Source organism: Apteryx mantelli, chromosome 18, assembly GCF_036417845.1.
Source record: "Apteryx mantelli isolate bAptMan1 chromosome 18, bAptMan1.hap1, whole genome shotgun sequence".
Classification (NCBI taxonomy): domain Eukaryota; kingdom Metazoa; phylum Chordata; class Aves; order Apterygiformes; family Apterygidae; genus Apteryx; species Apteryx mantelli.
This window is the reverse complement of record NC_089995.1, coordinates 18474500-18487391: the sequence shown is the minus strand read 5'-3', so window position 1 is coordinate 18487391 and position 12892 is coordinate 18474500. Positions and strand designations below refer to the sequence as shown.

Sequence of the window (12892 nt, the reverse complement as noted above, 5' to 3'; positions counted from 1 at the left end):
TTTCTTCCTGGAACAAGAGCAACTACTTTTCTGTTATTTTTTAATCCAAAAAGATCTTTTCAAGCACAAAATTTTTGCATCAAAGTGTCCTATTTCCTTACTTGAAGTAGATGAATTTGAATGTCCACAAGGGAATAGAGAAGTTACAAGGACAGCCAAGAGACTAATAAAAAGCCAGTATTTTCAGCAAGTGCATTAAAATGGGACACAAGAGGAGACTCTTAAAATAACAGATAATGGGATGAAGCAAGATTTAATTGCTCCTATTCTTTGCCTGCATTTTTTAAATACTGAAATACCACTTTTTTTTTCTGCTTTACTCTGTAGCATTATTTTTTTTACATAAAACCTGCAAGCCATAGTTTCTGCCTGCCCGTGGTACTTGATTTTCCTCAAACAGACCCCTGTCGTCAGAGTGCCATCCCAGAGTCAAGAGGGAAAAAAAGGGGGAAAAAAACAGGCATACTTTCATCCCTTTTCATTAATGTTATCTTTGCGAACGAATTGAGTCTGCCTTCCCCACAAGTGCCAGTAATGAACAGGGAGCTGGAAGGGGAAAATACCACTCTTATTTATACACATACTAGACCCTATGTCACACTGGCACAGGAGTGCTCATGAGGCACTAAGCTCTCACCCTGGGTGGCAATTTTTTTCTTTCCTTTTTCTTTTCTTTTCTTTTTTTTTTTTTTTAAACTCCCTAGTAGAACCTGCTCATCTTATCAGCAAGCAACGCCACACCAACGACCAGCCTCTGGCAAAACCAATACTCTGACAAGGGAGAGAAACTCAACTAGGTTTGATCTCCCCTCACTGCTCAGTGTCCAGCTGGTTCAGAACCAGAAAAGGTCTCAGGTCAGATTCCGGTATCCAAACTCCGGAGAAAGTAAAACAGCCTCAGAACAAACAAATTCTACAGTCACTTCTTCTTACTCTCTGGATCATTTGCTGGCAGAACTCGCAAAATAAATGCCAAAAGGGAAAAGTGTGAATATTCAGATTTAATAGTGTAAGAAATATATGGGACATTTTTTGGTATACAAAAGTACCACTGTGGGTAGTAGCAGGGCTGGAAGACACCACAAACACCGGCAGCACTTTCCTGCTCTGCAGTGGGGCAGGTCCCACTCCGGAGTGGTCTGTGGCCCATTCACGGCATATGCAGTAGGAGCTCCAGAGGAAGTCCACTCCTCTGTCCCAAAGAGCACGTGCCTTTGAACATAATTCATGCCTTCTGTAGGACTTTAAACTCCGAGCTATCAGAGCATTTTCTCAATGTTCAAAGGCACTTGCTCGTTCATAAATCCACAGGAAGCAAGGCTGAAAGCAACGCGCAGTGGCACAGGGCAGTGCATTGCAGCACTGGACCCCAGGCTTAGTCGGGCACTCCCAAGGAACATCCTTTACACCCTGGCAGAAAAAGGGAAGCCCTCTGTGCTTCTAAGAAATCACTCAATCTGGACTGATGCGATGATCCTGCAGACACCCTGACACAGCTCTAGAACATGATCTTCCCCATTCTTCTTAAAGTGGCATCACAAGGCTGAGGGTTTCAAATTCAGTTAGTGCACAACGGGGGAGTAATTTGCTCAGATCCTGCCAATGTGCACCAGACTGTAGTGCTGCAAGGTCAACCAACGGTCAGATACAGCTCTAGCCCTAAAAATAACCAGCCTCACTCTTTGCCTCTGCACAGGGCTGAACACAGCTCAGTGCTACTAGCAACAAGCTGGCTTATTTCTCCTATCTTCCCCCTGCTGCCCCCTCACTGTTGCCAGGAGAGATGTGGGGGGGCTGGGAAGCTTTCACAAGATGCTGATGTGGTAGATCTAGCTACGGGCTATGATTTAAAAGCAACTTGACTGTTCCTGAAATTCATTTGATGCTTCTGCCATAACCTCCTGACATAGCAAAATCAGGACAAAATGCCAGAAATCCCCATGACTGCCTGAGCTGAGGCAGCTCAGTCCAGTCCTGCAAACTCTTCTACTGAGAAACTAATTTCCCATAAGTTACTCAGCTAACAAGACCAAGGCAGAGAGACATAGCTAGCTTTCTTTCACTTCAGTACTGCCAGCTGTGATCATTTCTGCACATGCTTTTCTTTTATACTGCTGGCTCGAACTTCACCCTTCAAAGAAATTCTAAACCTTCCCCTGTGAAAGGACTGCATAAGCACAAAGACACACACTATCTAGGCAATACTTTTCCAAAAGACTGGCAAAGCAGCCATCGTTTCCCTCAAAAACAATCCCAGCATACTTCATGCAAAAGTTTTCCCACATGACTAAGTGACACCTCCACATCCTATCTTGTTTGAGAGCACTGCACTGAGGCTTGTTTGGGCCCCTTCCTCCCCTGCATTGCAGTCTCTCCCGAAAGAGGAGCACAGATCTGCCTTGCCCCGATCTGTCAGGACCTGCCAAAAGACCAGGGAGGCCAAGTCCTGGAGAAGGCAGCTCTCTAGTGAGGCGGCAGGGCTGGGGCTGCACAGGACCCCCTCTCCGACCTGTGCATGCCTGCCAGGAGAGGGAGGGGATCCGGGATACAAACAGGCCTTTGGAACACGGAAACAGGAAATAACAGGAAACAGGGACTTTCCATGACGGAAGCACATCCTGACAGCACACAGCAAGTCTGGGTTCTTCCCAAAGGAACTCACCCAGTTCAGTGCTTCTTTTACTCTGTGTTGCCATGCTGTACGTGATGCCTGGTAAAAGGAACACGAGCACTCGTGAGATCCCATGCGAAGTCTGCAGTCCCCAAAACTCCCTCAAGCCCTTAGAAAATGTGCCTCTGGAGAGGATCATAGCCCAAGCACAGGGAGCTGGACTGGACACATGCAGTACCTCCCTGTACAGCGTTTCTGCGTTGGGCTAGTTGCAGTGCAGACACCCAGACCAAATAAGAGGAGACCTGGCTCCTTGAGGGAGCTCAAATTTACCCGATTGCCTCCATCTCCATTCTCATCTGTTTCCTCCTCTTCTCGTTGATGGGGTAGATGGAGAAGATGATTATAGCAATGAGCAGCAGACTTATTGGGACTGGGGCCACGAGCAGCTGTAGGGTAAGGATGACGGAGGGGTTGCGTGTGCAGTCTCCAGCACGGTAACCTGCAAAACTAAAGAGGAACGCAGTTGAAAGGCACTGCCGTGAGCCTAGGGATCCCCAGTGGGGAACACTGGAAGGCTTTAAATCGTGGACAATGGTCACACTTCCCCCAGCCCCACTAAGCCACTGCAAAAAGGCAAGCGGGCACCTCTGTCGCTCTCCTCTAGAGGCTGGAATTAGAGGCCCAACTCTGGAGAACTCCCATTCCCTCCTCCTCCTCTTGCTCTCAGTAGATGTTGGAAAGACAAATTTGGATATCCCTGCAACCCATTCCAGTATCTCTCATCAGATAACCCAGAAAGGAGCAGTAGAAAAGATCCATGCTGGTCTGACAAAATAGGGAGGGTAGCATTTAGGGCTTACTGTAAACTCAGTGTCGATATCCCCACAGCAAGACCACCTGCAAACTTGTTGAAGAAGACATAAAATGAGTAGAAGAGAGCCTCCAGGTTCAGGCAGCTGGGGTTCCTCAGCCTGAAATCATCCACCGCATCCGGCAGCATGGACCTGGGGACAGACAGCCCCACAGAAGCATTCATGAAACCCACCCCAGCACTGGCCAAACTCAGCTGCAGCCACTCCCATGCCTCTCCAACCAGCAGAAAAAGGCGGAAACCCCTTGTAGACCCCCACTCTGGAGACTGTTTAGCATGTGCCCTTTGCCTTAGGCAATCAGGGCAGAGAATGTCTCACAGACAGGGTGCGGCAGCTACTTTGGGACAGGCAGAAGAAAAACAGCATTTTGCACAGCATCCCACTGCTGAGGGGAGCCCTGAATGCAGACTGAATGATGCTCCAGGGGGACTCACCACGGTAACAGATAGAGCACAGCCATGCTGCAGCCCGCCACCATCATCAGGAAGATGAAGGCCAGGAAGTTGTGCGTCACCTGGGTGATCGCTACCAGGGCTGGGATGATTATCTGGGGGAGGGAGAGGAGAGAGAAGAGCGTACGGGCCCTTTCTGCTGCTCGCAGGCATCTTGCACTGGCCTGGTGTACCAAAGGCTAGGCTCCCCCTCCCCACACACTCACAGACAATGGCTAAAACCTCACATCTCCTGCCCAGCCTCCCTGCATCGCCCTGCTCAGACAGAGGGGCCAGGCTAGAGATCCCCCATCAGCATGCGAACCCTGGACATTATGTTTTGGGGCTCTAGGGAAGGTCTGAACAGCCAATTTGTGGCACGGGCTGCTTCCTTCCCCTGTGCAGTGCAGCCTGAATGCCCTGGACAGACAGCAAACAGATACTGGAAGCAAGTCTTCCTCATGCATAAAGAAAGGTCTGTTATAGAGGTCAATGGGGCCGAGTGGTTAAACTGGAAAGCTTCATCTGCTATGGCTGCTCCAAATGTCTGTGAGGAAGGCAACCTTGAGGCAGATCTGCAAAGGGATTTGAGTACCTAATGCTGCAAAAAAGCCAAATGGGACTTTCTTGCTGACTTGCAGAGCCAGGCAGCAGCTCAAATGTGTTTGATGAGCAGGCTCATTCCAAGCGTGGTACCCTGGCCCTTACTTCTCTCCCCACACCGAGCTGGCTGGCAGAACTCAGGTCACCTGCACTGAGCATGCAAGATCCTGGAGCAGGAAAGAGGCTGCAGGATGAAGTTGTGAGTGCACATGACATCAGTGCATTAGGACAGCATCTGATCATGCACTGCTCACAAGACCCAGCAGCCATGGAGTCTGAGAGCGTAAGCCAGGTTGGGTGATATTGCAAACATCCTCACTCATCCATCATCCCAGGGACAGGCCCTCAGCCTCCCCACACCTTACTGCAAAGCTCTGCAAAGCCATGGTCACTGATAAGAGCAGTGGCCAGACATATGGAAATGCAGAGCTGCAATCAGCTACCGCCTATTCCTGTTCACTTACAGGATAGAGGACACTGTGCTCAGGGCCACCTGTCTCAGAGCTGGCTGGAAGGGAGGAATGAATGCCCACAGGGCTTCTCGTTCCATAGCCACGACCAAGGGCAAACTCACCACTAGGCCTGAGGACACAGCCATTTTCTTCCCAAATTTCCCCAAAAGCCATTGCCAAAATGGAATAGAGAGGGAAGCTGTGACCTGAGAAGAGAACCAGAGGGGAATCTCAGCAAGGCCTTCCAGTTTCCACCAGTATTTGCCTGGATGGCGTCCTTGCTGACAGGAAGAAGCAGCAGTGCTGACTCCATGAGATCCAGTGCCCCAAGTGTGGCTGAGCTGCCACCATCCTGGAGGGATGAGGTAATCCAGGGATCTGCCAAAGCAGGCAGGGACAGCAGGGCCAGAAAGTCTCTCTTGGGCTCACTTACCAACATGATAAGCACCAAATGATGGAACTCCCCGGCCAGACTTGCAGCATAAGTACAGAAGATGGCAAAGATCCCCTGTACAATCTGGGAAGGAAACATGGAGACATTCATGGCTGGGGTCCTGAGTTCACTGTCTATCACTGGAGAACCTGCCTGGAGCATCGCATCTCCCAAGCTCTGCGCCTGCCCAGGCAGGTCTCGCACCTGGAAGGCCACAGATGCAAAGAGGAAGCCACACAGCAGCTGGGTGTAGGGCTTGTGTTTCATGATCATCTTCAGGCAGCTACTGAAGGGCAGCCCAACCTTCCCCAGGGGGCTGAGGGGCCCTGAGAAGAGAAACAGCAGGGTTGGCACCGGAGCTGCCGGAACAAACAAGATGGGTGTGGGAGGTACAGGGGGATAGCACCGTTATGTCTCAGGTGCAACTCAGCTGAGCGAGGGGCTATTTGAGTCTGACACCTCAGTGCAGACACAACTGCCATTCTACCTCTTTGCACTGCGCGCTCATGCTGGCCACTGTAGCAGGCTACGCTAATTGCTCTGCAGGCTGTGTGTTTGCAAGACCCACTCGGCATAGTGGAGCGGTGAGCTGCAAACCTTGCCCCAGACTGCCATCTCCTAGCAGGAGCTCTCAGCCCGGAACTTCCTTTCTCATGAACATCTCTCCAGTCCTCTCCTGGAGCAAGATGCTGCCAGCACAAACTGAGGAGGACGCAAAGCTGACAGCTATTCCCAGAGAGCCAGGAGTCTTGGTATCCCAGCAGGTGCTGTGTCTCTGTGCCCCACACAGAGTCATCCAACCTGCAGGTGCCTAGCTCCCTCTGCCTCGTGCCTACCCCTACAAGCCCACCCTCGCCATCCACCGCCACTGGACATCATCCAAATTGCATCAAAATGGACCTTACCAGGCTGTTCCCTTACTCCAAAGATGAGAATCAGACAGGACAGGCAATAGATTGAGCCCAGGACCAGGGATGCAAATGTATAGGCCTTGCGCTGGAAGGCAATAAAGAGTGCAAAATCACAATGCAGGTACCACACGCACAGCTAAGAGCATGGTCAGCAGCACCTGCCCCTGAGCTTCAGGGTGCAGCAGAGAGCAGCAGATGGGCCAGCCCTTACCGTGTTCTCCAGAGAGTCTGAGAGGCTGGAGGAGCTGGTGTTGGGCAGGGTCCCATTTAACACGTAACAGCTGTTCATCATATGGGTATGGTAACTGCCCACAATCTGCCCCTGAATTCCTGCTCCAAGGAGTGTGCTGAACACCTCCATCCCCATTCCTGCCAGGACAACCAAGAGAGACTTCAGTCCCACTTTCTGGCCACAGAGAGACATCCCTCAGGAAGGATAAGAGACCAGCTTTGGGTATGGGATTGGAGGCATCAACATCCAGAGCTGCCCCAGAAGATGAGACCTGCTATTTCTACCTGCTTTGATTCTTCTCCCCTGGCTCCAGCAGCAAACGCTCTAGTGTTTGGAGCCAATAAGTCTGGGTTCTGGGTCCCCTAGGTAGCATCCACATTAATAAATGCTTCTGCAGGTGAATTCTTTGCAGAAGCCGCCTCTTGTCTCTCATTCCTGGCTCACCCCATCCAGCCTCCTCTTTCACTGCAATGACATATGGACCCCAAACAGATTTGTTCATGCTCTGTTGGGTGAGATTCAGTGTGCAACTTCAGCCTGTTCAAAGCCAGAGGAACTTATTCCCATCTCCTCCAGGGAGGGTCTTGTGGGAATGCAGGCAGCCCTGGGGCTGTAGGGGCACAGTCACTTACTGTAGGCAGTGGCTAAATCACGATCTCTCTGGGTTCCTCCCAGGAACATTGTCAGGGAAGAGTACGGCACGTGGTAGCACTGGGGAAGAGCACAGTTCAAACACACCTCTGGCTGCTGCTTCCCTGCTTTGGCTGTTATGACCCCCTCATTCCAAAATATGGAATATAATGCTGCCTTTCATAACACCCCTGCACACAGGCAGCTTTTCGCCCTCTTCTGCAATTTGTTTTTTTCTCACAAACCAGTGATGGAGAGGTTCACATCACCACTTACAGGCAGCCCACCCGAATCCCAGCATTAAAATGGCGTTTCATCTCTCCATCCCCTGCTGGGATGGTCTGCGGCAGGGAGAACTCGCATCCTGCTTTCTCCTCCCCAGCCAGAGCTCCCCCAGACCCAGCTCCAGGCCCCTGGGACTCCCCAGCTGACTGTGCTCCTGTTCCTTATGGGAGAGGATGATGTGTAGTACAGTCAGCCCCAGGCACCACGTTCCTTACAGTCATGCAAGTTTGGAAGAAGCTGTACGTGAACAGGTACCACAGGAACGTCAGGGAGACGGAGGTGGTATCTGGGAGGATGGACCACATCATGCAGTAGAAGAGCACCCCAAACGGTGTGGAGCATGCAATCCTGGAGAGGAAGCAGAGCTGGTCAGATATGACCCTCAGATAAGGAGGTCAGGTTTCTCATTGCGGAACCTGAGCTACCCAGCATGGCTCCTTCTCCCGACCTCCAAACCATAGCTCAGCTACTGCAAGATCAAGGTCTGCAAGAGGAAGGAGATTTGCTCAAGTGAGTGCTCATCTGTCAGGCTGGAGGTGGGGGTTAAACACAAATGTTGAGACAAAAATGAATGTCTAAATTGTCCAAAATTGCTTATTCTCTTATTTAAATACTTAAAGTCCTAGCCCTGCAGCAGAGCCTTGTGGGCAGCAGTAACCCTCTAAGTACAAGATTTGCCCGTGGTTAGAGACTAGTGGAAAGGTCCTGACACAGCTGACTGCCAAAATCTGCATGAGCCACCAGGCAGCAGTCATGGAGCACCAAACCCCACAGCCCCGGAACTGTAAGGACTCAAGGAAACAACAAGTGCACAAGTTTGAAATACTCTCCTCCTCTTTCATTACCATGACATATGGACCCCGCTGCAAGGCTACATTAAAAGGCATCCCAACTGTCTCCTTGTGCTAACACTGAAAGAATTCAAGCCCAACACAGACCCTCCTGAGGCTCCAGCCTGGACACTCACCATGGGACCAGCTTGCCAAATTTTCTCCTTGGGCTCTTGCTGACTAGGAAGCCAATAGCAGGGTCAGTAACTGCATCCCAGGCTCTTCCAAGGAAAAGGATCAAAGAGGCATGGAATGGCTCCAGCTGCGGGGGGAAACGGAAACCACAGCTCCAGAGGGAAAGAAGTCCTGGCGAAAAGCTGTGAGCAGTCAGCACGATGCAGCTTGCTCTAGCCAATATTTCAGCTGCTTCCCCTGGGGACCACTCTAAGCCTTGAAATGGCCTGGAAACATTTCCTGTATGCCCACCAACAATCCAGTTGTTCCAGTTTTAGCGCCTAATTCTGATGAGCATTTCCAAGGGCTCTGGCCACCCATCACACTCCACCCTTGCTCCAGTCTGCCCAGTTCATGCTAAGCCCCTTTGCAGATTAACCCCATCTCACATGGCTACTCACCTGCACAACATCCAGAAGGAAGATTTGGAAGAAAAACCCAAGGGCGTTTCCTGTCATCTGGTAGGGAATGCCCCCAATAGCATAGCAAACCTTTCTGCAGAGCGGCAGTCCTGGCTCCTCCTGGAACTGAGACACCAAGGAACAAGCTGGTCTGAGAACAGATACAAATCCCTGGCTGACAGTTAACCTCCAGTCTTTGCTCGTCTCATCTGCCGGGTTTTCTGAGACCAATTTAAACCCTGAATCATGTCTCTCTCCTGTCCAGACACACATTCCTTTCCTTTGGCTGGACATGACTCCACCTAATTCCCACAAGCAAGATGGACATGGCAGTCGGGGTGCCGTGGGGCGCTCCCCCATCTGCTGGTAAACTCGGTGGATCAGTGTGACATGAATCTAGCACATAACCTGCCCTTAGGCCTGCAGCCTGGCTGGTGAGGTCCTGCTCTGCAGAATTTTGTATTCTTCATAAGCCTTCAGGTCATCTTGAAGAACGGCTCCTAGGAGTTGGGCACACTTACAGCATCTCTCCTCACTCCAGCCCACCAGCACACATTCAGTCCTTGACCACCCACAGCTCCAAGGCAAATGCTGCTCAGTGGGCTTCTGCCTTGTCTGCTTATCTCTGGCCAGTGCTCATTATCAGGGACACATCTCTTGTGTTCCACCTTGATTCTCCTTGGAGGGATGTTTGCATGAGGTCACAGGTCACTAACAGAAATGAGATACACATCTAATTCCAAACACAGAGCTATCTGCTGAGCTGTTCTGACATGTTCCTCCTCTGTTGTTGAACCACAGTCCTGTGGTTCATGTTTTTAGTATTAAAAAGTACAAATTGTATCAGGCTTAAAGTGACTGTAACAAGGGCAGTTCAAGCATAGACAGATTGCAAAGGCCAGAATCCAGGGGATTTCTACAGAGCAACAGAGAAAGCACAAGGAACGTTTCAGTGCACAGGAAAGGGGCTGATGGCAAAGCCTCTATTTTAACTGGATGTGGTTAGGTTAGTAAATACTCTATCAAGCCTCAAATATCTGGCAAGTTCCCAGAGGCAACCTACAGGGCTGACATGCTCCCAGCCGCAAAATGAACTTGCTGTCTAGCATGATACACCTCTGCACCATCCGAGAGCAAGAATATACAGTAAAATACAGAATTTGACTACATAGAAAACAGATGGCCAGTCGAGGCTCTGATTTTCATTGGCACTTGGCTGAACAGGGTGCATTGACTTGGCCTGGTAGCTAGCTCTCCAGTGAGCAGACCGTCATTAGAGGCCATTCAGTTGCAATAGGAAGAGCGTTGGTGGAGTTGCAGTGCAGAACTGGAGACCAAAGCTCACCTCCCATCTCACCACAGGCTGCCTTGGTTAATGTACTGGGACTAAGCTGCTCATAAGGGACTCAGGTTCCTGGCTTACACCATGTTCCTGCTTTGCCAAGTCACTGAGCAGCTCCAGCTCCAATGCAGCCCAGAGAGCTGCAGGCAGGTTACTGTCCTGCACCCCAAAATACACAGCCCTTTCTGAAAACATGTGGCAAGGCTCCACTCATGCAGTGCAAATGGCCATCCCAAGTGGCAGGTCTTGTCCAGACATGGCTATAAAAGGCTTCAGGCTCCTACAGGAGAAGTTTTGCAGAAGAGCACAGAGTGACAAGATATGAACATTTGGTGCAGAGGTAGCTGTGCAAGAGGTTGAGCAACAGGCTGCAGGATCCCATCAAGAGAGAGGATAGTAGAGAAATCAAGTTAAGGATTACTTCATTGCCACTTCCACTCTTGTGGGGTGAAAGGGCAACCTGCAGGCTCCCCAGCCTGTTCAGACTAAAGACGGCTCGCCGTGCTGCTAACATCGCTCAAGCTGACAGCCATCCTTGAGGGAATTCAGACCTTCCTTGTAACGGTACCAGGAAGCAGCCTCCAAAAACACAGGTGCAGTCCCAAATAGCAGCCTTCCAAAAGGCACCAAGTGCCTTTCCCTCATGCAGTGATTAGCAATCACTCCTTCGCAGCCCACGCCGCAGAGAAAGCACTGACGCTGCTGCGCCCACCAGGCTGCAGAGCCCAGGATCAGGGGGCAAGTCCCGCCTTGTAAACACAGGGGAGAAGAGCACCTGCATCTCCCCTGCTAGGTAACTTCAGCAGGCTGCTCGTTTCTCTCAGCCTGTGCTCTCAGTTTACCTTCTGCCTTTTCCTGCGCGCAGTGAGGCAGGTCCCTTGTATTTCAAAGGGCAGATCAACCTTGTCCCGCAGGGATGGCTGAAGCATTAGGGTTGCACCACCACTGTGGAGCACTTACTCATACAACATATTGTTTCCACAGCAGCTCTGTTTCTAAAATTACAAAGACATTTCTCTCGACTGCAGGGTTTTGTGGCAGCTTTTGTTCCCTTTATGTTCTCAGCAGGCAGGACAGAGCTCTGCACGTCTCTGCCCATTTCACTTGAAAGTCAGCAACAACAACAAAAACGCAGAGCCTTCCTTTAAACAATGTGTTCTCAAGCTTGAGTCATAAACACTTGGAAACACCCCCACAGCCTGTGGCTGTTCGATCCGGTTAGGCTCTGCGTGGGTGTGCGCACTCGCAAGGGTTAGTGTGCACGTGTGAAATGCATTTGCGCGTGTGAGAAAGCAGCACCCTCGGACACTGATCTTACCTCGCTGTGGACCACTCTCCTCTGCGGGAGAGCTCCCTCTTGGGTTAACCTGGGCAGCTCAGCATCTTCTTGACCGCCTGGAAGCATCCTTGCGGACACGACAGCATCCTTCACAGGCACGTGGCAGGGAAGCGGAGGCTTCCTGGCCCAGAGTGCGAAAGAAGTCATCTGGTTTGTCAGAGAGAGCACCGCAGGCACTGATCAGAGCTAGACCAAAATTTGACAAGGGAAGTAAGATGCAACATCTCCAAGACCCCAGGGAGAGCTGACAGAGGAGAAATGACCAGCCCTGGGGGAGGAGCCTGGCCAGACCCTGCCCACGCAGGCAGGAAACCTGGCAGGGCTCACAGCACTGCTTGCACTCCAGGGCAGCAGCTCCAAAGCTTTCTGGAGCCAAGTGGAGAGAGAAATCCAGTGCTCTTCAAATGTCACACTGGGTCCAGCGCTTCATCCCCATCCCAGGGCTGCTGCCACACTGGGATGCTAGGGGTGCGGAGGAGAACGTGTTCACCTGAGCTCTAAACTACCCCAGGAGCACACTTGAGCCAACCCAGGACTCCTGCCTCAGCACCGATGATCACCAACTGCAAAGAACAAAAGTGCAAAGCCCAGAGAGGGCCACGAAGGCAGCCGGAGCAGCCAGGGAGAGGCAGCAGGGGCAGGGAGATGCCTGCTCTGGGTAACCCCCGGCAAAGCCCCTCTCTGCCCGCTGGCTCACAAGGCAGTTCAGGGTGCCGGGACTGGGTACCTGGTATTCCTGCCGAGGGCTGTGCGAAACCCCGTCCCTTTGCTTTGTCCTCTCCTTAATGGGGGCAAGAAGCTGGCACTGACCTAGCCATGTCACTTAGGATAGGAAAGTGGGGGATATATTTTCCATCTGCTATTAAGCAAGATCTGTAATTATCAACTTCTTTCAGCCTGTGGACTCCCGGGAGATCTCTCATGGCAATGCAGAGCCCACACACCATGTCTTAGCCTTGTGACAAGAAACTTGCTTTTCTTAGTCACCTTCACAGACCCTTTATAGCCCATAGATCCCAGCAGTCTTGGTATCACAAATCAAAAATTACTCCTACATTAACAGCAGTAGGAGCTCGGTTACTCACTGCTGGCTGTGTGGGAATGGTACAGTTCCCAAGGTAGTGGTACACACAACATGCAGCCAGGCACAGTTAAAAGCACTTGGCAAGCAAATGCAGACGGAGAAATCCGCTTCAGAGTGCAGAAGCACACAGCGGATGTCAAAAAGGGATGTCACGGCCACCCTTCCCGCTAACCGCTTGTTTTGCACCTCTGCTCTAATCACTCGACTCTTCTCAGACAGGTCCCTCTAGTCATACCAAACACAGCCTCCAAGTCTAACC

At 51.2% G+C, this 12892-nt stretch overlaps 1 protein-coding gene across 1 annotated transcript; it reads right to left on the bottom strand.

Moving 5' to 3' along the window:
- Positions 1 to 992: 992 nt before the first annotated feature.
- LOC106493205 (sodium-dependent lysophosphatidylcholine symporter 1-like) lies at positions 993 to 11802 on the bottom strand. Its single transcript, XM_067307809.1, has 15 exons — positions 11529 to 11802; positions 8869 to 8994; positions 8431 to 8555; positions 7679 to 7811; positions 7181 to 7259; positions 6528 to 6685; positions 6311 to 6401; positions 5610 to 5731; positions 5406 to 5489; positions 5095 to 5178; positions 3921 to 4033; positions 3475 to 3618; positions 2945 to 3121; positions 2663 to 2710; positions 993 to 1543 (listed from the first exon to the last, which is right to left on the bottom strand). The coding sequence occupies exons 1-14, from the start codon at positions 11694 to 11696 to the stop codon at positions 2680 to 2682; spliced, it is 1635 nt and encodes a 544-aa protein (XP_067163910.1). The 5' UTR covers positions 11697 to 11802; the 3' UTR covers positions 993 to 1543; positions 2663 to 2679.
- Between the last annotated feature and the right edge of the window lie 1090 nt (positions 11803 to 12892).